This window comes from Gavia stellata, chromosome 5, assembly GCF_030936135.1.
Source record: "Gavia stellata isolate bGavSte3 chromosome 5, bGavSte3.hap2, whole genome shotgun sequence".
Taxonomy (NCBI): domain Eukaryota; kingdom Metazoa; phylum Chordata; class Aves; order Gaviiformes; family Gaviidae; genus Gavia; species Gavia stellata.
In genome coordinates, this window is record NC_082598.1 from 21,132,918 (window position 1) to 21,159,207 (window position 26,290).

The following is a 26,290-nucleotide window of genomic DNA, read 5'->3' on the forward strand; positions in this document are numbered from 1 at the left end:
TTGTGTATTTCAGTAAGTCTTATCTTGCTGGCCTGGGTTTCAGTCTTTAGCATTTATGGACAAAAGCCGTATTAAACAATTTTTCTTCTGTGATGTGAAATGTAATGCCACAATTTCCTGCCTGAAAATAATCATGCTTATCAGTTTACTAAAGCGAAAACCACAGAGGTGTATGTTTGTCTAAACCAGTTTCATTGGTTATTATTATTAAAAGTGTATACAGTACTTAACCAATATTTTTAGCTCTATGTGGAAAAGACTGTTTTTCTAATAGTTCAGGAATGAGTAGGAGAAGTCCTGTCTGTACTAGTTTCAAAATTTCATAGCCCTATTTCAAAGAGTATTATGCATCCATGTCCTCTGGGGTGGTTTAACCCTGGTAGGCAGCTCAGCCACTTGCTTACTCCCCCCCAGCGGAATGGCGGAGAGAATCAGAAGGGCAAAAGTGAGAAAACTTGTGATAAAGACAGATAAAGACAGTTTAATAGGTAAAGCAAAAGCTACGCGTGCCAGCAAAGCAAAATAGGAATTCATTCACTACTTCCCATAGGCAGGCACTCATTTAGCCATCTCCAGGAAGGCAGGGCTTCATCATGCATAATGGTTACTTGGGAAGACAAACACTGCAACTCCAAACGTCCCCCCTTCCTCCTTCTTTTTCCCAGCTTTTTTATTCAGAGCATGATGTCATATGGTGTGGAATATCCCTTTGGTCAGTTGGGGTCAGCTGTCCTAGCTCTGTCCCTTCCCAACTTCTTGTGTACCTCCAGCCTACTCGCTGGTGGGGTGGTGTGAGGAGCAGAAAAGGCCTTGATGCTATGTACGCACTGTTCAGCGATAGCTAAAACATTGGTGTGTTATCAGCACCATTTTAGTCACAAATCCAAAACACAGCACCATACTAGCTACTATGAAGAAAATTAACTCTATCCCAGCCAAAACCAATAGATTCTCTTTCAAATCCTTTCTTGACATACAACTCTTCAATAAAGACATATGAAGCCTGTTCATAGAGAAATATTGATAAATGGTGGTAGTTGCAAAATAGTAATAAATACACAGTTACGGATTTAACATTATATTTTCTAAAACCACTGAGGTACGTGTGAACGTTTGATTTTTACGATGCACATGTGTTTATCACTGTAGGTAATAGGTCCGTAAGAAAACAATCATGATCAGATCAGTCGAATCACAACTAGGTTTTATTTTGTTACTGTTTTTGATTAAAGAGCAATAAGCAATGTAAAAAGCTTGCAAAGTCAGTGTTTCCATGATTTTGTTTGTTTGTTTAAAATGTTTGGAAAGAGCTAAAATGAAAATATATATGTTGCTAATACCTTTTGGGAGAGAAATAAAAGTGGAAACTTACCAATTTATTCCCATTAGGTATCAGAAATCTACTTAATGTTTTGAAGATAGAAGACTGTTTTTGTTTTATTTGTAGGTAGATTTTTTTCACCTTATTTGTCTTTTAGCATCATAACAGTTGGAAAAGAGTATTTTGGTGCTATCAACAAAGTTTGTCCTGGTAAAAAAATGTATTCCATATAAGTCACATTCTATTTTTATTATACACAGCCACTGTTTGAGATGCTGTTTTTGTTGTTATGAGCTCGCTGACATTTTCTTTATCCTTTTCTATCTTAATTAATTTTGCTGTACTTCAGAGTTCTGGAAAGAAGGGTAATACTCTCTGAAAAGCATCTTACTTTGATATCAGTTATTGTAATGACTTTGAATCAGTAATTAAAACTATATTAATATTTTTTTAGAGTAGATATTAAAATGTTCATAATTAACCCTTTTTCTCTTCAAATTGGTTCTGTTTTCTCATTCTTAGGTTGCAGGCTGAAATTTTTGTACTGTATTCTCTTCACTACCTCAAAAGAAAAACAGCTTTCTAGGAAAGGATAGAGCATTAACAGCAATGAATAGTAATGTTGTAAATCATTCATGTAGTGGTATTGTCCAGTGTAGGAAAAGTACTGCCATTAATATTTACATGTCTTTAAATATTAATGTAACATATGTATATTTTCTAATCATGTGTGCTGGAGAGCTGGCCCTGTGTTTGAGTTGAGATAGATCATTGGGTACAGCTGCTTTAATCTGTCATTGTTTAGGTCTTTCCTACACAGAGAAATATTAGGTCCCTTTTTTTGTTGTTGTTGTTTCCTGAAAAATGTCAGATGTAATATTTAGGACCTTTCTTTAAAACAACAGGTTATTTCACATCTCTGGTGTTTTCTGAGCTATTTGATCTGGTTACAATTTTGGGGATATAGCTCACCTCTTCCCGCCTTGTTAAACAGCAGAATAATTGCTTGAAACTTATGCATCTTAATGCAGACAAAGTGTTAGCACTAGATTCTAGGATTAAAAATTTGAACTTTGCTAATTTGCTTTACCTGCCTAGCAGAGACTGATGTGAGTTGAAACATTCCTAAATCCATTGAACTGCTGTATTGACTATTTTCATGTCTACATTTTGATGAGGTGAAATGATTACAGACCTCTTCAGCTGTTTGTTTTTTTCCCAGAGTTCACTGGTAAAGCCTTTGCTAGATTTAGGACAAGTCTGCTGCAAACAGCAATGAAGAAATGAAATGGACAACATAAAAATAAGAGCAAAAAGAGTTAAACAGAAGCATAAGAAGCTGAGTCCAAAGAAATGTTAGGAAGTGTTTCCACAGTCTGATACCTCCCATGAAATTGTCTTTTAATTGTGTCATATGTAGATTTTACAAAGTTCACAACAAACCAAAGACTGTAAATCTCAACAGGAACTCTTACCATGATAGTCCCATAATATATAATTCATAAATTTGCATTGCTATGTTTTAATCGATGCAGGTCCTTTTTCCTGGTTTTAGCTGTGAGCTAGGAGCTTGTTTCAGGGGTTTGGGAGGAATGTTAAACTTAAGGAGGAGATAGGTGGATAAGAAATGATGCCCCATCGTCCAGTTACAAAGCATAAGGAGTAAGAAAATGGGAAAGGAGCAGCCAGTTCTGTGTTGGAGTAGGTCTGCTTGACTCCAGCAGCTGCTTTCCACAATAGGAGTGGGAGAGGTGTTGCTTTCCAGAGGGAGTCAACATTAAGTTAATTAGCTGTCTTCAAAGGAAGCTGAGATACTCTACTGGCTCTGGAGAACCCATGTTGTTTGAATTAATAATACTTATTTTTGTTTGATCTTCTTTAAAGTTTTGTTCCATTACTTCTAAATTTTTCTCCAATGAAAAAAATGATAGGTTTATCTGAAATTTGTGCAGTCAGAAACATAACTCTGGGTGATCTTTTGCAATACAGTATACCTTCCTGAAGGTAGGACAGTTCTCAAAACTAGGGTACTGGAGTGCATTCACAAAAATGAGAATTCTGATGTACTACTTCAGGAAATCTTAAGGGTAATTTGGTGTGTTCTACTTGAGTAGCATCAGCTGGTTATCTAAAAATACAGGGATGTGAAAAGATAAATTGTTCTCTGGGGGGCTGCACTTCAGAATTCCGGGAAGATAGAAGACCGTCATTGTCTGTGTTTTAACCTGTTTGTCCCTTGCTTCCTTAGATTCTCTACCTCCATGCTTCTAGCCAAATCTGTGAAGATCTTACTGAAGTGGAGCTTTGCTAAAGCAAATCCTCTCCTCCCAGTACTTAATTTTTCCTATGTTCCTCTTTTGTTAATTTTCAAATCGTGCATTTTGAAGAAAGTCCATATGCAAACGACAGACTTGATTAGAAAATTGCCTTGAAGTACATTGCCATATTTGCTATTGATATTCTGGTAGGTTTTTTTCCCAGCTAAGACCAGATTCCCCATGTTGTACATGCTATACAGACACAGAATCAAAAAAGCATTCTGACCTGTAGGTTTTGTAGTTATGAGCTACAGCACTCCCCACTCCTGTTTAAAGTAAGAGTAACATTACAGTTGATTTCAATAGGAGCATGGGTTCTAGGAACTTTCTAAAGTATAACAGAGATGTTCCTATGTATCCTAATTTCTCCCAGAAGACTTAAATAATCCCTAAAGGACAAAAACCAGCTAAATTATTAATTTTCTTTCTTGAAACAGACTGGTGGACTCTGAAAAAATTAACATGACAATAATATATATTCTAATGCTCTGACTGCTGAAGTTCTGCTTAAAACGTCTTCCTTCAATAGTCAAATCACCTTTCTTAGTTTCTAAATCTCTTTGAGAAAATAGACTTGAATGCTTGAATAGTTGATAAAGAAAAATTATGTTTTCTTTGAAAAGTATTAAAGTCAAAAGAAATTTGATAACATTTTTATTATTCGTAAAAGAATTTCTGTTTCCTGTTACAGTAGTTGGAGTAGGGGATATTCAGATCTCTTTTAGATCATGTATTGATTTGGTTTCTTGTGTCCTAAATTAAGTTATACTTCTTATCAGAGGCCAAATGAAAGTTTCATGAGCATCAGAACGAAAGCAGTACCAACATTGTTTCTATATTTCTCTTCTTTTTGGAATTTACAGGTTTTGATTAGAGAAAATGTACCAAATGAAATCTGTGTCCAGACACCTTGAATTCTACCTGCAGAGTAGGTCTTACTAGGTACACTCTGAAAGAACCACGTTTCTGACTAGTCTTCTAGAAAAAAGAATTTTAGGATTCATTGTTGTGGAAAAAGCTGTAACTAATCCTGGCTAGTTTATGCAGTTGTGACATATTTCTGTTTAGTTTATTTGTTGTCCATCCAGTTTCATTTAACTGCAGTGAAAGTTTATAAATGACTTTGCTACAAGGTAAAATAAATCTGATATGTAATAGACATGTTTGAAATTGTTACCAAATTGTAGTACTGCCTTCCTCAGTTTCAACTATTTTACCGAAGGTTATCATTGTAACCATAGCAATCCCAGCAAGGTGTTTTCTTAGTGTTAAATTTCTTCATAAAATTAGAGGAATCATCTTGGAAAATTTACTGTTCTCATCAATGAAATGACTTTCTGAACTCTGCCTCTGGCTTTTATTTCAGTCAAGGATACTGCGTTCTCCTCACGGCAGGTAACTCAGCTGTCCTGAGGAGAGGGGAAGAAGTCTTCTTGGAGAGGCTCTGTAACTTACTTTTGTTTTGACATGGTTGCTTTTATTTGGGCATCTTTTACTGGGCAGAATCTTGAAGGCTGATTTATGGCACAGTTTATTAGTATCCACAAGTGATTTATTACTAACATGTTGCATCCCCAACACAATAAGCGGATTAATGTCTGGTCTGGCAGTTGTCAGTCACACCGAGAGTATCGACCTCAGTCGCTCCTGGAACAAGCTGGTTCTCGGTCTTACAAAGCTGCCATCTGCCTCCTCTGTGCTCCTTTTGTAGCTTTTATATCTTGGGGCATATCCATGGTCTTTTTCTTTTCTCCCTCCCTCCCCCCCTTTAATTTTGATCTTGATGATTTCACTTTGTTTTTTAAACTGCTACTAACACCTCTGTATTCTCTCTTTGTTTCTACTTTCTTATCCTATATGGCGTAGTAGTCTTCGTGTTCTCTCACTTCTCATTTCTTCTGGCAACAAAACCCCACTTCTCAGCACAATAGGGTACTGTAAATGCTCTACAGTACTCCTCCGTGAAAGAATAACCAGTTTGTGGCATGGTGTTGTGTAACTGCAGCATTTGGAAGGCATTTGAATATGATAATGAGTTAAATTAAAATATTATGCTATTATAAAAAATACTGCAATTTGGAAAACATTCAGTTAATACAGTTAATACTCAGATCTGTTTTGTTTATGCAAGAGAAGGTGAAGGCATGGCTGGATTGTGAGAAGAAATTTCTGGTGAAAGAGAGGTATTTTGTTCGATGAAAAAAGTCATGAGAGGGTCTTGTAAATGGAAGCTAAAATGAAACAATTATAGACAAGATATAATTTTTATTTTTTAACAGAATATTTGAACATCTGCCCTTCCCTTCATTTACTTCCTGTCTAATAAACTGTCTCTTCTTTCAGACAGAACTTTAAACTTGAGGAACATGTGATCAGACAGTAACTAACTGTTGTAGAATTTGTGTCTAGAGCAAATTGCAAATAATAAATAGAGCTAAATGACATTAACAGGAATCTTTGCATTCACTTGATTGGGGCCTGACTCATCATCCACAGAAGACTAAATTAAATATAAAACTCACCAGTGCTGCTGTAATCACGGAAGCAGAATCCTGTCAGTTGACTAGGAAGTCAATACTAGTTGGCATTAACTTCAGAGGAATTATCCACGGATTAGGCACCATATGGTAACTTTGAAGTCTAATGCAGTACTCAGAAGAATCTGATTGCTCTTTAAGCTGTCCACTTGTTACTGAGGTATTGTCTACTTCTGGTTTTCTCTTTGATTAGAGAACTATTTCCTGAGCATTATTTTAGAAGAACTATTTTTTTGAGCATTACGGAACACCAAATTTCTAATTTTTTTGACTTCTGAGAACATCTAACATACCTTTTGTGGAGAAAGAGTTGCACTCTCTTCAGGTCACAAAGTGGAGAAGGCATTCTCTGTACACAGTTGGCTGCCCTGCTTTAACAAATTTTTCAAGTTATTTTAAGTTGATATATAAGTGTCATGGTTTAATCCCAGCCAGCAACTAAGCACCACGCAGCCGCTCGCTCACTCGCCCCTGGTGGGATGGGGGAGACAATCGGAAGAGTAAAAGTGAGAAAACTTGTGGGTTGAGACAAAGACAGTTTAATAGGTAAAGCAAAGGCCATGCATGCAAGCAAAGCGAAACAAGGAATTTGTTCACCACTTCCCATTGGCAGGCAGGTGTTCAGCCATCTCCAGGAAAGCAGGGCTCCATCACGCGTAACAGTTACTTGGGAAGACAAATGCCATCACTCTGAATGTTCCCCCTTTCATTCTTCTTCCCCTAGCTTTATATGCTGAGCATGACGTCATATGGTATGGGATATCCCTTTGGTCAGTTGGGGTCAGCTGTCCCGGCTGTGTCCCCTCCCAACTTCTTGTGCACCCCCAGCCTACTCGCTGGTGGGGTGGTGTGAGGAGCAGAAAAGGCCTTGAGGCTGTGTAAGCACTGCTCAACAGTAACCAAAACATCCCTGTGTTTCAAAACTGTTTTCAGCCCAAATCCAAACCATAGCCCCATACTAGCTGCTATGAAGGAAATTAACTCGACCCCAGCCAAAACCAGCACAATAAGGAAGCTTGATCGTTGGGCATATGTCAAAAATAAGTAATTGTGAAGTACATGCTTTTTGGAGATCTGAAATGTGAACAATGCATTTTTCTGGTTCTTTATTGTGATGTAAATGATGAAATCTGTTTGCTCTATTGTTTCCATTTAAACAATCATGTAATAGTCCCTTAATGTTTTTGCATATGTCAGTTAGTGACTCTTGCTATCCTTTCTCATATATGACTTTAAAAAGTTGCTTGTTATTACTTGATAAATGTAATTGGAGGAAAAAGAAATTCCATGTAATTTAATTTTTTTGTGTGTTTCAGGGAAGCTGGGAGAAGCGAATTCTGAAAAGTCTAAACAGCATGTGCACAGAACTCAGCATCCCACTAGCGCAGAAGGTAATGTGTTATTAACTTTCTGTTGCCAAACTGACATTTTTTGGAAATTAAGCCTTGTCTTCCACACTTGTAATGTAATGTTAATTTTACACTTGGTTATCAAGAGCTGCAAGGCTGGTATCCAAATAATTTTAATCCAGAATAATTTTTAGGGATAGTGGCAATGTATGCATCAGCTCAACTTGGGAGAAGATGAAGTCTATAGGTCTTCCTCTTTGCTGTTTGCAGTAATTAGCCTCTTGAGGGAGCAGCATATTGGAAAGCTAATTGCTATGTTCATTGCTCCTAATAAAGCTTTTTTGTGTGCAGACTCAGCTGTGTAACTTCTAGCTGCATAGCCTGTACACAACATAAATATACTTTGTGTGCTGGAGAAAGCTATAGCTGAGCTGGTACTTCAGGAGAGAGAGATACTGGTACATAGCTAATTTTGTTTGTCATTCATTCTGCTCTGTTTTGGTTTGGTTTTTAATAATTTAGAGGCTTTAATTTTAAAGATCATGGAATTGGGGAATGATGTTAGAATGTTTTGTTCTTTATCTTTCTCCTCTTGTATATCTATGATAGGTAACAGAACTTGTATGTTTCATTATATGAGATGAAGGATGTAGCTGTGTTTGCTTTTCATGACTGCCAGGGAGAGGAATTTAATGACAAAGTCCAACAGCTCTATGGAATGAGCAGTAAATCTTCAGTAATATGAAACTGACTACTAATAGCCTAATTCATTAGTAAACACGTGAAACTATTTAAATGGGCTCCTTTTTCCCATGAACTGGAACTTGGACTTTCTACAGTAGAATATACCTTCAGGCTAGGGATAATTTGTAAGCAAAATAAGTTTGTGTTGCTAGTGCAATATATTTTTTAAAGTATTACATTAATTTATGTATTTGAAATAGGCACGTTTTTACTCATTCTGTTAAAAAAAGAAGAGTTACTTTCTTGTGCCTTTCAGAGGCCTGTAAGTGAACAGAAAGAACTGCTAAATAAATGGAATGAAATGGGAACTGATGAGCCAGGTAAGGTCAACAAGTTTATGTGCATTAAATTTTTGTACATAGGAAAATAACATCTACATCTTGTTTATCAGTCAAAGATTAATGGAATCACTTCAAGGTAAACGTATTTCAATCTTTTTTCTCATTGGTAATGTGTCATTATGCATAAATAAATATTCGTTTTCATTGTGATTTTGTTTCAAGTTATTGTACTAACTTTGAATCATCACTGAGAGGTTATGGTATAATACTCCTCACTCGAATGCTTTAGATTTTTATACAGCTAGGGCTCAGCTTCTCTTAGTGTAAGCTCAGGCTAATAGAAAGAAAATGTTCAGAACTATGGATAATTAAGCTCAGACGTCTTATTAACAAAAGACAAAAATAACACTTGCACAGAATAGTCAGTCATACTATCCTTTGGGAGAGCAAGGCTAACTGCCTTAATTCATATCGAAGTTCCTTAAAAGAAATTATTTTGCAAAGGTACTAGCTTGTATTGCAGTACCACCCCTGTGGTGGCAAATACTTTTCATGGATTGTTTATGACTAGTCCCTATTTTTTATTTGACAGTAGTACGTTAATTCAACAATTGATGCTGTTAAAAAAAAAAAACAAACCCTCTTTTGAATATCATAACTCTTCCGTGTCTAAGAATGGTTCAATCTAAAGACTTACGTGGAATAAGTAAAAAGCTTCCTGTGACGACTGTTCACTCACTTGGGGTTTACAAAACTAAGGCACTAAAAGTAGCATAATCTTGGAGAATATGTCGTGGTTGTAGACATGATCTGTGTGATAATGTTATTTTAATCTTCGCTCTAATATGCTATTGAAATTGCTAGATTCTGTTACAGGTATGGGAAAATTGCATGTTTTTTTCATCTCTTGTTTTTAACGTAGCATCACTGAAATCTTATTTCAGATCTAAGTCTCTTCCGGCCTGTTTATGCACCTAAAGATTTTCTTGAGGTAAGCATTTATGAAACAATGACTCAGCCATTGAATTGCATCCGTTACAGTCTTTTATGTGAAGTGCGAAAAATAATTGTTAAGTGTGTTTCAAACAATTTGTCCTTTTAGCAAGTGAAATTTGGCATGTTTTTTTATAACTCCATGTTTTGTTTGCAAACCAAAATGTTATTGTCTCTTTTTTTTTAACTACGTTTTTAACTACTTTTTAAATTGTACTTGTGGTAAATTTCTCTTTCCCCAAAGAACAGTCAGTTTGGAGCTAACTTCCTCTGAGAGCAATTCTCCAACTGATTTCATAAATCATTTTACATTTTAAATTGCAATATGTTAAGCTGATAAATTGCTATATGTGAAGCTGATAGACTGTTTGGTGGTAGATAGTAGACTTGAATGCAGTTGAAATTGTCGGTCATCTATGAAGACTGTGAAAAATCAAACATGAAACAGAACTGTGTGGAATTTGAAGGCTTTTCTCTGTAATCATACCAAGCCATTAAAAAAATGGTGACTGCTGAATTCTTTGAAGTCAGGAATTACAGTATTACTCGTCATTTTGTATGATTCAAGCACAGAACATCTTAGTAAAACAGAAGTTGCTTTACAAGCTATGCCTAGAATAGGCATGGACAACGGACGATACACATTGTGGATGACAGTGAACCTAATGGTGACACAGTAGGAGATTTTGGATTAAAATGTGATTGAAACTAAAATTTAAAAAATCAGTATCTGTATATCCTGTGAGTTATACAGGTAACAAATCGTCTAGAGCATGACAGTGCAGAATTATGGAGTTAAGAGGGCCTCCTAATTTACAGAATAAAAATTAGAAGTCTAATACTGAATTATCAGTCAGAATTAATGTATTAGTATTTCAATGTGATTCACTGCAAGTTTAGTGGAATGTCTTTTGTAGTGGCAGAGGAGATTTATAGTATTTCTGACTTAAGTGTAAATTGTTCCATGGTTATGAATTGTGAATGCATTTCTGAATCCAACAATAAACTTCCTATCCATTTTATTATATTTCTAAAGAGTTCCTCTTGTTCAGTTAGTGATAATAATATTGGAAATTTTTAATTTATTCTGTTTTCCATCATTGTACTAACAGCCAAGTTGTGTATTTAACCTTGAATCTGTAAACAAATCCATCTTCATTTTAGCCTTATCCAGTGACCCTTGAGGTCACTCTTTTTTTCTTTTGTACTGTTTTCTTTCCAAAGTTTGCAGTTTCTTACAGTAATCTTTTAATTTACATGTCTGACAGTGAGTTTATATGGTATTAGAATACTCAGAAGACTGAGAATTGTAGAGGTAGGATGTTGTGGAAGAATTTCATAAGAGCTGGAAACTCATCTTAGAAAGAATTCTTGTCAGCTCAATATTATACTATCAAAATCTGTACCCATGGAATAACAGTATGTAAGAGACTGTAAATTCCTTTATAGACCAAAGTTACTTATCCTGACATTATGATTCCTTGTCTCTTAAATTTTATCCCTACTTTAGGTTTTTGATTCTGTAATTTATTTTTTTTCCTTAAATGAAAGAAGATATTTTGGTGTATTTAGTAAGAAATTATTTCAGTGGCAAATTATGTAGCACTTTGATTGAAAGCTACATAGGATTGCCAATGTAAGAATATGGATAAAAATTCTTTTAGTAGAAAGTAATGCTGAAGAATATCCTGCATATTGTAGCCACCAGGAATATATTCATGGTGTTCGAATGGCTTTGATAAGGAAGTGAATTTTAGTCAAGACATTACTATGTAGCCAGCACTTAATCCCATATTTCAAAAATTATTTCTGCTTTTTTATTTCATGATTTGAGCTTATTTTCAAAGTAGAATATGTTTGCGTCCTTAAAAATTTGGCTCTTTTTTGATTTTGAAAATGTTGAGATATAATTTGATTATTTGGGCCTATAGATGAGATTGTTGCCTGAAATGGTTTTATGCTGAACATACTGTTTGTAATACTGATGATGTTAAGAAGAGTTCTGAATGTAAATTTCTGAGTATATGCAAGGAATGACAGAGCTACCATTTTTAAGGTACTGATGAATCTTCGAAACCCAAATTATGAAAATGGAGAACAGCCTAGTTTCAGAAGTCACCTGGGGCTAATTCAGGTTCCTTTAAAAGTTAAAGATATTCCAGAATTGGTATGTATATTTTTTCTTACAAGAGGTTTCTGTAAGAATTATTTTGCCTTGCTAATGAATAAGATTCTAAACGTTAAGGAAGAATACTAATATCATGATAAGTTTTCCTTCTGAAAGTGAAAATCAATCTAAATATGTAGTTAAAACACAGAGCATAAGAAAGTTTTGTGAAAAGACATTTTTAATGAAAAGTAAAACATAAACAGTAAATTATCTACCAGTAGGGAAGTTTTCATTTTATGCCACACAGCTTTGATTTGTGCCAAAAATATACTTCTGTACATGTTATTCACTTACTTGGTTTTTTTCTGTACAACAAAACTTCAAATATGTAGTTTATCTTGATTCTACAGTTTTATTTGACACTGTACAGGATCAGTAACCTGATAATGGGTTAACTTCTAATTTTCTCCTTGAAGTAATTTTAAATCCCTTTATTATCAGATTGTAAATGAAAGGAAATGCTTGAGTACTAGTATTGTAATTGGAAGATCAGAGAGCTCTTCTTAATGCTTCACTGATAAGTTACTTGAGGATTTTATGCTAGTAGAAAAACTTGAACTTGAGTTGGGAAAGAGCTGGTAATTAGATATCCTTACCTAATCTTTCATTCACCACTTTATTACATCCAGGTGTAGCTCATAGCTTACATGAAAACTGGGGCCTATAACTAAAACTAGAGTAAGAAATGGTGTGAGATTCTTCTCTTTGAAAACCTGAGCTCACATTTAATACATATACATTTAAAAGAACTACATTTGGTTTAGAAAATATTTGCATTAAGCCTTTCAGAAGAAATCTGTAGTAATTTAGAGAATTAAACATTGTTAATTATTATTTTATGGTTTTGTTTCTTTTCAGAAAGAAGACTTCAGTGAACTAGGCTTAAATATAGGACAGCTGGGTATTGATGATTCAGCACAAGTGCCTCCTGGTTAGCTAATGCTATGCTTCAGTCATTTAAATAGAACACTAATGAGTAGAATACTTTGCAATTGTCAAGTATTTTGTGTATTTTTTCCATAATAAACATAAATGTTTCTTCTGTAACTGATTGTGGTGATGGTCTTAGTAAATATAGCTAATAATAGAAAACATCGCAAATATGAAGCGTCAGATTTGGAGAAGGTTTAAAATCATCACCTTAAGTTGAAAATATGTTAATTTCAGTGTGTTTGAACACTTCAGGATCTAGAGAACAAAATTGCCTATCTCCAAAAATACAGAAAACATCAATAAATGTTAAGCCAACTAACAGAGAGGCATATATACAAACATCTTTTAAATAACTATCTTTAAGAAAAGATTACAGAAAATATCCATATATTAATATTTGGTAGCTTAAATAGTGCATAATTTCTGTTGTTTTTCTGTGTCTGCATTTATTCCTGTAGAAACAGGTTTTTAAATGGTCTTTCCATATAAAAATGGAAAACATTATTGTATCAAGTGGTTTTTCTTTTTAAATGGAAACTGACCTAATTGAAAGTCTAGGTTCATGCAGTATAGTGCTACTTTGGTATTTGTGTCCTTCAGACAAGACAAAATTCTGTAGCATTATTTCTTCTTAGTTTTTGAAAAAGAACATTGATGCTGATGCAGGTTAATTTTTTTAGTGACATTAGTAGTAAAAATCAGTGGAATGTAGTGGCGTGTAGTAAAAATATAAAATACGTTACTAGCTGGAGTACTTTTTTTTTAATTTGATTTTTGACATTGTTTTCTATTTCTTTATTATCTAGAGTTCTTTGAAAATGAACATGTACGTGTTGGACAGAAAGGTATGGATCTGTTTTCATCTGTAATAAACTGTGAGTAGTTTGGAACACATTTAGTAAATTTCTATCTATCTCAACTATGTATACCTTTTGTGAATTTTAACAATTTAGACAGACTAACACAAAGCGTAGTCTGTATTACCATTGTAATTTAGACAGAGACAGTCAGTAATACCATTGTAATTTAGACAGAGACAGAAAAGCAAGCATTTGCAGTCTACCAGTAGCTACCAGATAAACAGCTCCACAGATATTTCATTAAAAATGAAACAGGAAGCATAGAGACATAACTTTTTGGTGATAACTTAACTTATGCCACTACTGAATTTCATTTTAAAATCGAAAGACTCTGGACTCCCTTCTCTGCACGCACAGTTCTCATTAGTGTAATGGAGTTTACGCCTGTGTGTCAGAACAGAGTCTTTTTAATTGTTATTTGCAATTGCAGAACTTGCTAAATATTGCAATACTTAGCCACCATGGAAAATTCACTCATTTGTCTCTGTATACTCCTTTTTCTGAAGAAGTTCCGGGGTTTTTTGTAGGATGAGAAATAACCTACAAAAGAAAGGGGAAGGTAAAAGAAATAATAATTTATTAGCTCAAGTTTGCTTATAGAAGAAACATACAAGGAATGTTCGAAGTCCATCAATACCTGCTCCTTACTGTCTCTTGTGATTCCTGCTAACCTTTATCAATATCAAAGAAAAAACAAAGTGGATACCATCCCACAAGTCCTCCATCCCTTTTTTTTTTTTTTTTTTTGTTGCAATAACAAAACAGTGACCTTTCTTTCTTACTTCTCCTTTTGCAGTCCTCCTTCTATCCCTCATCATCTGTTTTCTGATCCAAGAGCAACTCATTAGGGTGCTGTCCATCTCTCTGTTCTTTTCCTCTTCTTCCAAATACATTCCCCATCCAGACTTCCTGAGCCAGTCATTCAACTCCACAATGTAATTCTTACTCCTTGTCTCTTTTCTGTGTAGAGCAGCCTCTATTACAGAGATTGTCTTAGCTTTTCCTATATGCAAAGACACAAAATTTTGTAAAAATGTAAGTTAAGAGTCTTGACCATAAACTGAAATCTGAGTTCATTCAGTGGGAATTTCACTGCATGCTCTGTTGGGTTATGACTTCGGTTGCCACTGATGTATTGCTTTTGCTTTTATATTAGATGTATTGCCAGGTCTGAGGAATTTTCTTTACTGTATTTAGTAAAACCCATCTTGTATATAGCAAACCTACTTTGTAATATTTTGTGTCTCAGTAAGAAACAATAAAGTAAACACTCATGGACACTGAGATGAATCACAGTCTTTTCTAAAGTTTTGTGGGAAATGCAGGAATGTTTTTTCTTTTTGCCCTCTTCATTTAGCAAAAAAGGATTGCACACCATCTGTGTTAGAGCTCTACAGGTTAAACAGAAAATTGGTGGAATGGTCTATTCAGTATTTAAGAAAAGAGGGAAGGAAAGAGTAATCAATTAAATAGATTTATAAATCCAAACCTCATCCTTCTAAGTCATGTCAGGGCAGATATTGCAATTATCTGATTTAGTGAAATTTAGAAAAGCAAGTTGTTTCTGAGAGACTTCAGTAAAACCAGAGGATACGGATTTGGAAACTTCAGAGTATCAGCACAGCACCGATCTAATGTCTAGATAATACCGCAGAAATATTCTCCCAACTACACTCTCTGTTGTGAAAGACATTTCAGGTATGAGCGTAGTTAATCACATAACCTTGATGGGAAACAACACTTCTACCAGACTAGGATAGCTAAAGATGCGTGTCTTTCAAGTTTATAGATTTAAGTAAGGAGTGAGATAATCTGCTCTAAGGTATGTACAGTACTGTATTCAGGATGAGGCCCTTGTGACAGAGTAGCCTAAAGCTTCACAACAATGACCCATCTGAGCAAACCTGTCAACAGTAGAGTATTTGTTTTATGTCAATCTGAAGGAAAACCAAAATCTTTTCAGAAGGAAAGTCTTTATCCTCTACAGTACATAAACCAATAATGAGAGAACATGACAGTACACTCTGAAATGGAAAATTCTTGTCCCACAGTTATCTATCTGTAAAGGTATTTGTATAGTTAACATAAAAATAGGGAAGACACAAAAAAACAGAATAAAAGGCAATCTCCTATTTGAAGTGAGATACCACTCATAGCTAAACAGTATTTTGTGGCTATATACGGCTGCTTGTTCCGCTTGGTGCCAGCCTACCAGCTGCAACTGGCCTTGAGGTAGTCATAGATACATACTAAGAGGATACATACTAAGTGCTATTTTGTGGCAGAAGGTAGTACAGCCTTGCTTATTAATATCAATTGTCTTGTTTCCAAGGGAACTACTTCAAAATTGCATTGTGGAAAACAAACCTTTTAGATATTTTCCCATTAGCTAATGCTTAGAGCATGGCAAACCAGTTTGTAAAGTTAAAAATGGAAGTATTTGATAAACTTTGGAAATCTTAAACTACATCAATTCATTACTTGCTTTGTTTCTTACAGTTTTAGCAGAGCAAGATAGTGCTGCAGCTCAACAATATGTTCGTCAGGGATGTCCAACAGCACTCCGAGCTGATCTGTGGGCCCTCATTCTCAATATTTCTAATCAGCCAGAGGTAAGGAGCAAAGTGAGAGTAAAATATGAAGACTAGGTGAAAACATAAAAGTGCAAGCACATATTTTCTAGTGATATTTTTCCAAAATAAAAATGCTCTACTGAGTTGTCACAGAAACTGATAAGCATTTTATGAGAAATGTACACATACCTGTAAAAATCTCTGTGCTGTGGTGAAGCCTTTTAGACTATTCCCTAATTTTTTAACAGATATATGAGCAAAATACTGTAGAACAAACTATTTGACTGATCTGGCTAGCTCCTGAGGTTTTCCTATATGGTGCTGACTTTTTCAGAAGGGAATAAGAAAAAAGTCCTGGAAAGAAGACTGAACCTTTCTTATCTTTGTTAAGTTTTATAAAAAGAAGATGTGCTATACCTTTTTCCTGACTATTTGAACCTGTCATCATATGCATGTACATATCTTGTAAATTGCTTTATATATTGTTGCATATACTCTACATATGTACAATGTAAAAGACATAAAGAGGAACTAGTAAGATGTGGATTGCTTTCATACTCATTTGTACAGCAGCAGTTTTTCATAGTACCTTGTATTTGACTCAAGTCCTCAACAATTAAATCTTTTGCAGTATCTGAAGTCATGCTGTAGTCAATAGATCTAATATACCATAAAAAGCTAGATCCCTATTTAAATCTTTGCAGAACTGTGAATAATTTGATGCAAGGCTTTTTTTGCAATAAAAAATAACATGCATATATCTATAATTGCTCATAAATTTGAGTATTTCACAGTATCTCATGTCCTTTGAGGATGTAGCAATTTTCTTATAATACTGGGGCATTTATTGGTAACTACGTAGTACAATCATAAGATCTTGCCCTTAAAAAGAAATTTAGATCTTGTTCATTGACAGCTTACCTAAGGAGTTGAAGTTATTTGGTCTGGTATTAGAATTACTTAGTTTATTCCTTTCTGAAAAAATAAAATAGGCTTTTGTTTCTAGTAAATAAAAGATTGAGTTTTCTGTAGAAGAAAGAGCTGTTGAAATAATAATGAAATATTATACATCTTACTTAACTTAAATCTAGTGTTGAGCATCTTATTTTAAATTATCAGGAGAGCTTGAATTTTAGAAGTCTTTCTTTTTGTGAGAGCAAGAATATCAGAGGTGTGACATTAATGTTGTTGGTTACATTGCATCTGTTTATATTCTGTTAAATGCTGCATGCTTGAAAAGCATTTTTATCTTAATGTGGAAAATTAAATAAATGAAAAAAAAAGCCAGGTATTTGGTTTTGATGACTGAAAGTCAAGATAATAATCTGAAAAATGATAAAATATTTCATTTTATGTTCATGTAAAGCATGAGTAGTTACGGAAATAGATTTATTAAAATCTGTTTCCTGAAATTCACATGGACAATTTCAACAGTTACCTTTTTTTAAAGAGGAACAAGCTATGCCTGTCTATTAATGTATTTGTCAGCCACACTGTTAGGTCCTTTAAAAGTTAACTCTAGTTTATAGTTGTTTTTTGTATGTGTTTATACTATGCATGAAGTGTGAATATTTTAGACATTCTCAAAAGGTTAGTCTCTGCTGTGACGGTATTAACTCAATTTACTGTTAGGTAAGCTAGAGAACAGTACATTAGCTGTTTGATCACAACTGCTCATGTATGTGTCTTTACTGTGTAATAAATGGTAATTCAGCTCCAACTTATTGCAAGGATGCATGTAGCCACTTATGTCAGGGCAGCTAATACATTCTTGTTGACATAATATTTTACCTTGAGATAACTTTCTATGTACTTAGCAAATGATGCTCGTCAACCATAGATGAAGAAGAAAAATAAGCTATATATGCATACAGTATTCTGAGATTCAGTGCAGTAGACATTCTCCTTTAGGAGACATTCTACAGGGTCCAGAGCCTTGAGACTGAACTGAATAGACTGTGTGCAGGGAATTATTGGTGAGACAATATTTTGTGATGATGAAAGAACTTGAGAAAGACGATGATAAGTGGCTGGAAAATGGTAACAATAACATCAAGAAAAATAAGGATGGCTGCACTCTGTGAGTTTGTCACTACTTTGAGATTGTTGAAATAAAAGATTGGAAAACAGTAAAATATGGAATCCACCCTCCCTTCTCACAAAGAACAAAAATTATCAAGTCTGTGGACAAGATATACTATGTTGGAGAAAATCATCTAAGCTGGTGATGTAAGTGCATATGAATGTTTTTCTATCATGCTAAACTGAAACTGTGTTTTCTAATGTAACAGCTATTGGAACCTTTTATCTTATTTTCCAAGACTATTTTTGCATGGCATAGTGTCGTATTTGTTATCCTGAGCTCTAAGTTACAGTTGTTTTATGGACTTTGAGTACTAAAAATATGAATGCACTAAAGGGATAGGCTTTCTGACTGAGGTCTAGCAGACTCCCCATAGATCAGGTAGGATAGCGCATGGGTTACTATAGCTATTTTATAAGCTGAATGGCTGTAGTTCATTTTAAGCATTGCATTTACTAGTGTTTCACAGAAGTAAGGCTGTAACTACTGCCAGAATGCTAACACCCTGAGATGATGTTCTTGGATATGCTGTATATACTGCTTTATTTTTTGTGAAGTACAGCAAAAGCAGTTTTCAGAAACATGTAGCTGTTTTATGATCTGCTGTAGTTCATATAGACTTTATTGGTTTATCTAACACTTCTTTTCTCTACCTCTTATATACTGTTTCTCTGCTGAAGTTGAATTGTGTGGTTGCAGAGATTTCTTGCTGTAATATTTCTGATTTGCAGCTTAGGTTTTATTATATTTGTAGCTGTATGAACCTCTAACTCATAAGGACTGTGAATTTCCTTTCTTTAATGTAAATCATTATGAGGGTTTGGTATGGGCAGCATTGTGTGTGTTAGCATCCAATATTGTTGTTTGGAAAATTTTATTCAGTAAAGCTCAGCCTCTGTATAAAGCCAATATACAGCCAAGCAAGGGATAATACTAGCAATCTAGCATCATAATCGTAAAAATGATAAACTGTAAACTCTATATGCAGGGTAATTTAGAAATGCGTAAACACATTTCCTGGCAATGAATTGATTATTATTTTCATTTGTAATGGTACATGTTAGAGAAACTGTGTTAAAAGAGCGTTTTTAAGGTTGCAAAGGCAAACATTTAAAAGCTGAACAGTGTCACAGTTAATGTTGTCTGTGCAAACAGTCCAATTTGCTGTATATATATAGTTTATCATATGCTCTTGAATCACAAAACCACAGTTTTTCCTGTGGGATGTCTGCTTCAGTGATTGCACAAAATGGATGGCACACATACACTGAGAATCTGTTTAATTATTTTTTTTTCCTTCTGTTCAGTGTGTTACCCTATTGTTTATTCACTACATGCTATTCAAGCAGTGCTTAAAACCCAAAATTTTGCATTATCTCATAGGCTTTTTTCCTCTAATTTTTTTAAGTTAATGGGTAGAAAATCAATCTTAATTATGAAAATTCCAGCATGCACAAATTAGTAATGCTTTGCTTTACTACGGCTTTTACTGAATATAATTTCCTACGTTTAAAAAACTTAATAAATAGGTGAGGTGGTAAGTTCATAATGGAGCATGATGTAACTCTATGCCTTATCAGTAGGTTTATTTAGATTAGAATCAGTAGCCGAAGGTACCCACTGCACCATTCGTACAGCTGAGAAGCCAGTAACAGTAATGGACTGTCATCATCTTTGACTGGAGAAGGATGTACTTTGCAAGTAGATTTCACAGGTGTCTGGTAAAAGGAGAATAAGTTTTGGATCCTTTTCCAGGATTTGACAGGAGGGACTTTCTTTAGCTCTTCTGTCCATTGTCTCTTTATGTAATTTGTTTAGTTTTTTGTTTTGTACTTGTTTCTGGTACTTCTGTTCCAAAATCTACAGCTCTCCTAATTAATGCTGGTTGCCATTCTTTAGGCTTCATTCAATTCCCGCAACTCTTAGTGTCTCCTTTCTAGACTCCCTAGTGTCAGTCTTTCTTCATATTCCTAGTTCGATGCTTCACCCACCATTTCTTGTATTAGATTTGAGAGGCAAGTATAGATAGTGCAATCAAATGACGAGGGTAACTTAAAAATGAATCATGAGCTGTCTACAGTTCAACAGTGAGCGTGCACCTCCTGTGCCAGAGATTTCGTGACAGGCCACAGATGGACTGTGCCTTCACAAAGGCTGCTGAGTAATCCAAACCTTAATTTCAAAGAAGGTGGATCACCAGATTCTGCTTCAACTAACTTTGCTGGGTACTGCTGAAAGATGCTGTTCTCTCTTGCCTGTAAGCTACTTTCAGAGCTCCCTTTTCCTTATGCTCTCAGGTGGATACAGTATGAATTTTTTTGGGTCGAAATTTTAGTATGTGGCTTTGTATGGTCAAGAGGGCTGGGCACTGCAATCCTGAAATGTACTTTGTTTCAACTTGGAATGATGAGTACATTTGGAGATGCAGTATAAAAAATATATATATTATTTTGAGAAAAGCCATGGTCTATATAAAAATGCAACACATTTTTAAAAAGTAAAAAGTTTACAAATCAAGGTTTCATTAAGATTTGGCAGACAGAGAAGAAAGGTTGAATCAGATGCAAATAGTAAGATTTTGGTTTGATAAATGAAAACATTTTAGGCTTAAGAAACCTACCACATCTTTGGACACTCCTGAAACTTAGTAGTAGTCAGTTGTCTCATCTGGAGGAAGAAATGCAACCAATGAAATAGTAAAACAAGACTTGAATCTTTTTTGAAGCCTGAATGAGGCTCTTAAAAACATTTCTCACCGTGGAAGTGAGAAAAACTGATCGTCAAGCAAAAGGGTCATGTGGCTTGAAAGCAAATCTGTGACCAATCTTGTTTATGATTCAGATATAAGGAATAAATTTATTAATACAGCATGAATTACAAGCCTCTTCTCTTACTAAGAGGCATGGGCAAGATCTACTTGTGATCAAGTTGCGTCTAAAAAATCGGTGTGATTCCCAAGCCCTGTTTTTATTTTGCATTATAACAATCACAATTTAAGAGAAAATGAATGACAAGTAATGAGTTAAACCCATTATTCCTAGAACAATTGTGCTTGTTTTTTGCATTGCAAGTCCTGTTTTAATAATTTCTGATTTGTTTCCCAAACTTTTTCTCATGCGTTCTAGTTCAGGTGGACAGCTTGGCCTTCTGGTCTTTTTACTACATTATTTAACTGTTAAAATATTTAAGTACTGTTTTAATATTTGCACTGTTAATTTACTATTTATTTTTTCAGGGTAGAGTTTTGAATTGTGTTTGAAATTTTAGTTCATGCGACAGCAAACGGTGTTTTATTTTCTGAGAAATGACCAAGTTGGCCTAGTGGGTTTTTGTAAGAGCAATGGAGAAACTATTATTTGTGAAAAAAGAAGAGGGGATAAACTATGTACCCTTTTTATTTAAAAATTGTACTGAAGAAAGTATTCAACTGAATTATAAAGAACTTCCATTCAGTTTCTGTGAGTTGCTGAAGAATCTGAACGCAATAGTTCTCTCTTTTAAGGCAGTGCCCTAAACATCAGGATGCTTATTCTTACCATTTTTTTAACTGCTTGAAGTATTTACACCAATTAAAACAAATTAAAGAGGAAAATTGGGAAGGATATATATTTCAGAAATTGTACACCCTGTTGGTTAAGGCTAAGTGATTCAAATCTCTGTTCTAACTCGGGCAATATTTGCCCTATATGCTGATAAGTAGATTGTTCTTTAAAGCCGGTACACAAGTCTGAAGGGTGAGAAATGGAGAGTTTCTACACTTCAGCTTTACTGATTCCTTTGCTATAACAAAAAGAAATTTTACAAAATGTTTTAAATACACGTGTCATTCTGGAATAACAAAGAGCAAATGCTCTGTTCTGATTAAACCTATTTCATTTAAATTTCTTTCAGCGGTTTTCTGGTTTTCTTCTGCGGAAGATACTATTCACTGGCTATACTAAACTGTAATTTATACATAATTGCAATTATCATGATTCTTTTCATTTCAATTAATAATGCAGTTAATTAAGGCATAGGAAGCTAGTAAATAATTTAGAGATTAATAACATAACAGTCATAGTTCAGTATGATGCCATAAGCAAAGCTGCCCTGAAACTAGCACTCTAAACTCATGATGTCAGTATAGTAGAGCATCATTTATGAATATTTTTTTCTTGTACAGAAATCTGTTCTTCATACATTCAGTGAAGTCATTCCTTGCATGCCAAATCACGAAGTCCATTCTAAGTGTGAATAAAACAGCAGCAATTCAACTTAATACCAAATTATTGCAACTGTTAAGATGAATGGACCTTGTACTTAAGTGATTACTTTTTAGTTGTGGTTTTACAGTAATTTTAATAATAACAGGAAAATGGACTCATGTAAGCAAATGTAAAACATAATTGAATGGCTTCCTAATTCAGGAAGGAAAAAGTTAGTACAAAATACTGGACTAGTGATAATGTTAATTTGTGGCTTGGAGCCACCGTGTGACCTGAGGTGAAAGTATTTTAAGAAGAAAACATTTCTGCATATAAATTTAAAGTGTGCTTATATGTGTGTAGCGAAAGATTACTCTCTTTCTTCATACCACTTTCTTCTCCCACTTCCAGACAGCCTTTAGCAATTGTTCAAGGCAGTTCTAGAGAACTAAAAACTAGGAAATGATAACAGGAAACCATGAGGTTATTAGAATCTCTTTCCCAAGTTACAATAGATTAGTAGTTGCGTTATCTAGTACCCTTGTAGCCATGAGTTTCATTGTACCTTCTTATGCAGGAGTACTTCCATGTACAATGGAAACAGTTAATCACGCAATCTGCTTAGCATGAAAGAGAAGAGGGGTTTTTTTATTAGCTACTTCTGTTCTAATATATACAGTCATGTGAGATGGCAAAAAAAGCTTCAGACATTATTCATTTGGCAGTGTTACACTTAATGAGACTACAGTATTGATGCTTTAAAATTGTGGCTTGAATATTAGAGTAGTTCTCTGCAGCCCTTAAGAACAGAGTGATACATTCATACTGCGATTAATTTACATTTAGTAACTATTCGTGTCTGCTCCTTCATAAAAAAATAGTGTACTATTTATACCTCTCCTTTTTATTTCTCAGAAAGAAAAATGTAAATATTTTCCCTGTGCTAGTTATCATTGCTTAATAAATACAGCTTTTGTCCTCATTTCAACTTAACATTCCAATAATGTATCAATTCTAATAATTTCTAAGTGTATAATATTCACCACTTCTCAGTTTTGGATTAATACAAAGAACAGTTACAATGTTCTCTACTCTTCTCTTCACACTTTTTCCATTCTCTTCCTCTCAGAATTTCATCTTACTTCCTATTTCTTCTTTAAATCTTTACTCCAGACTTAGTTTTTTTGCAAAGAAATCAGCAGTAAATATTATGTAAAAATTGGAATATGCAAGTATTTATGTGGTGCCTCTAGAGACATATTGAAGTCAAAATAGTTTTGTGAAGTGGGAAGGAGCTTTGGGACTCCTGATTTAGTTTATAAGTTTATTCCAAATCCATTTGAAACTGTGGTATTCAGTCTGAAACTATGTTATTCAATTGTAGGCATAATGACAGAGAGGTATTTAGGGATTTAGGAATTACATGATGATAGTGCGATATTTAATTTTTTGTTTCCTTTGCAAGCTCTTTCTAAGAAGAAAGGGAGCAAAAGCAGAGAAGTGTTCTGATACTTCCCCATTGTTTCACCCTTGTGTACATTCTGTAGACATTCAAGAAATAATTGGAGTTTAAAAAAAGGTCTGAGTTCTATGTATTCTTCACAAGACTTTTTATATATTTATCATTTCATCTTTTCACAAATTTATACTCTTTAGAGATTCGTATTAGATTAATATCAAATATTTGCAGCAACTCACTAACACTAGAAGATATGACAGAACGTATTAATGGAGAGGTGCATGAAAATAGAGGGTAACAGGAAAAAAACCAGAATGAAATGGTTTTAGCTGTAGAGACCCAAAGGCTGGAAGATACTGATCTTTGGTTTGAGTTAGTTCCTTCATTCTCATTTTTATTAATTATCTAAAGGGGAAGTCATTTTATAAAGTCTTAAATATCTGCCTCATTTCTTAGGGCTTAAACTAGAATAAACAGTGATAGAATGCTTCATAACTTATACAGTGGGTTTTTCAGCTGAATACATGCTTATGATTTTTCTTGATTTTTTTTTTAATTGTTAAAAATTGGCTTTGTTAGTTTAAATATAAATTAAAGTTGTGTCTCAGACTGATGATAGAATATTTTTAATTTTAGGATATCTTGTATTATGAACAGCTTAAGTCGAATGTGATTCAGCACGATCTTTTGGTGGACAGCCTGATTTACAAAGTAAGTGATTCGCTAAACAGTGATTAAGTGATTTATATACTCATCACACCAGTATCTCGGGTTTTTAACAAAGAAAATGTAGGATGATTTGGTTTTAAGGAGGGTAAGAATAATTACTGTGAATTTATTATTGTAAACTCTGTCCTTGTGCCTGTGTTGGCTCTTGTGTAAGATGTTTGTTTGAATTGAGCCATTAAGTCGTAAAGAAATGGTAACTTCATTTGAAGGAATAACTGGTTTTGAGAGGAAGAAAGCACTGGGGTCCGAGCGCTTCCATTTCAAGTTTCAATTCTGAATATTTTAAACATCAAGTTAATACAGCATTTTTAAATTTTAAAATGTGGAGTATATGCTTAACTACAGCTCTTTCATGATTCATTGGTGAAACAGTGTCTTGTATCACTGTCTTAAGTTTAGCTTCTATGGGAGTCTGAAAAGATGTCTTTTGACTTCAAAGTGCTGTATTTTTTTGATTACAGGATGTAAAGCTGACAGCAAGCAACGATGACTACTATTTTGTATTTGAGGATTATTTATATCAGGTATGTAACTATTTTTTTTCTTAGAAAAGCTAGAAAGTATGCTCCTGTGGGATTATATCATCTTTGGAGTAAGGACTGCCTTTGTGTTTTCACGTGTAGGCAGAGAGTACAGTGAGACCCTAGACAGCATCTGTTTGCTGCATTACGTATACTTTCCCTTCTGAATAACAATACTATAAGTTAATCTTGTACATTTAAACAGATTAAGCAGGACAGGCTTCTAAAACTCCTACTCTGAAGGACCCTACACAATGTCTTTCCAATGCAGTAAGCCAGAAAATACGAAGTCAGACATATTCTTTCCCTTTCCAGCTTTGCAATAACAAAATGATAACAGCTGTGGCATGCAGAGAAATTAAGACTTGAGAAGTATATTCAGGGTTCCAGTTTAAAAAATAAAAATAAAAATTGCTTTACAGTGACCTACTGCAATAAGCATAAAAGATATTGTATTGACGTATTTTTAAATTGGAGACATTGATTCTGAATAAGGTAGTGGTATGTGTGGTTACTTTTAGGATTGCTCCCATTCCAAAGCTGCTTCTAGCAATGGGGAACCCAGCTAATTTATGAGGAATTATCTTCATTGCTGCCTGTCAAAATGCCCTTAAATAGAAGGAGATTACATTTATGAATTTCCTAATGTGTAGTTGATTGCAGTGTCAACATAAATGTCATGCAGCAACTGACCATGTCCACAGTGCTTTCAATTTCATTAGTCACATCTGTTAGGTTTGTCTTGCTTAATTTTTTGTTTTAGAGCTATGTGAAACTAAATGATTTCTTCTTTGATAGTACTATGTAAAACTGTTAGTAATTTAACTAAGCAAGAAACTGTCCTGCTTAGTCCATATAGGTATAAAAATGTGTGTTACTATTTAAGCATACTATTAAATAACGTCTACATAAAATATTTTAGCGTAATAAGCATTTAAACATTAATACTTAAAATTATAACCTCATGAAATTACAGCCTTTTTACTTAAAAATAGTTCCAATATTAAGATCTGTTTCTGAATTTGTTTCTGAATTAAAATTTGAGAAGTGACTACATAATGACAACTCAAACATTTATATTTTTTCACTAAAATATTTACATGTAGAAGTTTTTCTTGATTCAAGGGTCAAAGATGATCTTCATTATTGCAACATTATCTCTTCATCATGGGATGTGAAAATCTCATTTCTGCTTCATTCCTTATATAGACTACTAAGGCATATTAATTAACTGA

The 26,290-nt window shown here is 34.3% G+C and overlaps 1 protein-coding gene across 2 annotated transcripts in view; it reads left to right on the top strand.

Annotated features, from left to right (window-relative positions):
- The window catches only part of TBC1D19 (TBC1 domain family member 19), a 53,379-nt gene that overhangs the window by 14,111 nt on the left and 12,978 nt on the right, over positions 1 to 26,290 (top strand). For both annotated transcript variants that reach the window (XM_059817757.1, XM_059817758.1), the window contains 9 exons: positions 7,493 to 7,567; positions 8,526 to 8,589; positions 9,495 to 9,541; positions 11,600 to 11,710; positions 12,572 to 12,644; positions 13,453 to 13,491; positions 16,006 to 16,118; positions 24,442 to 24,516; positions 24,996 to 25,058. In XM_059817757.1, the coding sequence (XP_059673740.1) occupies positions 7,493 to 7,567; positions 8,526 to 8,589; positions 9,495 to 9,541; positions 11,600 to 11,710; positions 12,572 to 12,644; positions 13,453 to 13,491; positions 16,006 to 16,118; positions 24,442 to 24,516; positions 24,996 to 25,058 (660 nt within the window). The remainder of the gene's footprint in view (positions 1 to 7,492; positions 7,568 to 8,525; positions 8,590 to 9,494; positions 9,542 to 11,599; positions 11,711 to 12,571; positions 12,645 to 13,452; positions 13,492 to 16,005; positions 16,119 to 24,441; positions 24,517 to 24,995; positions 25,059 to 26,290) is intronic.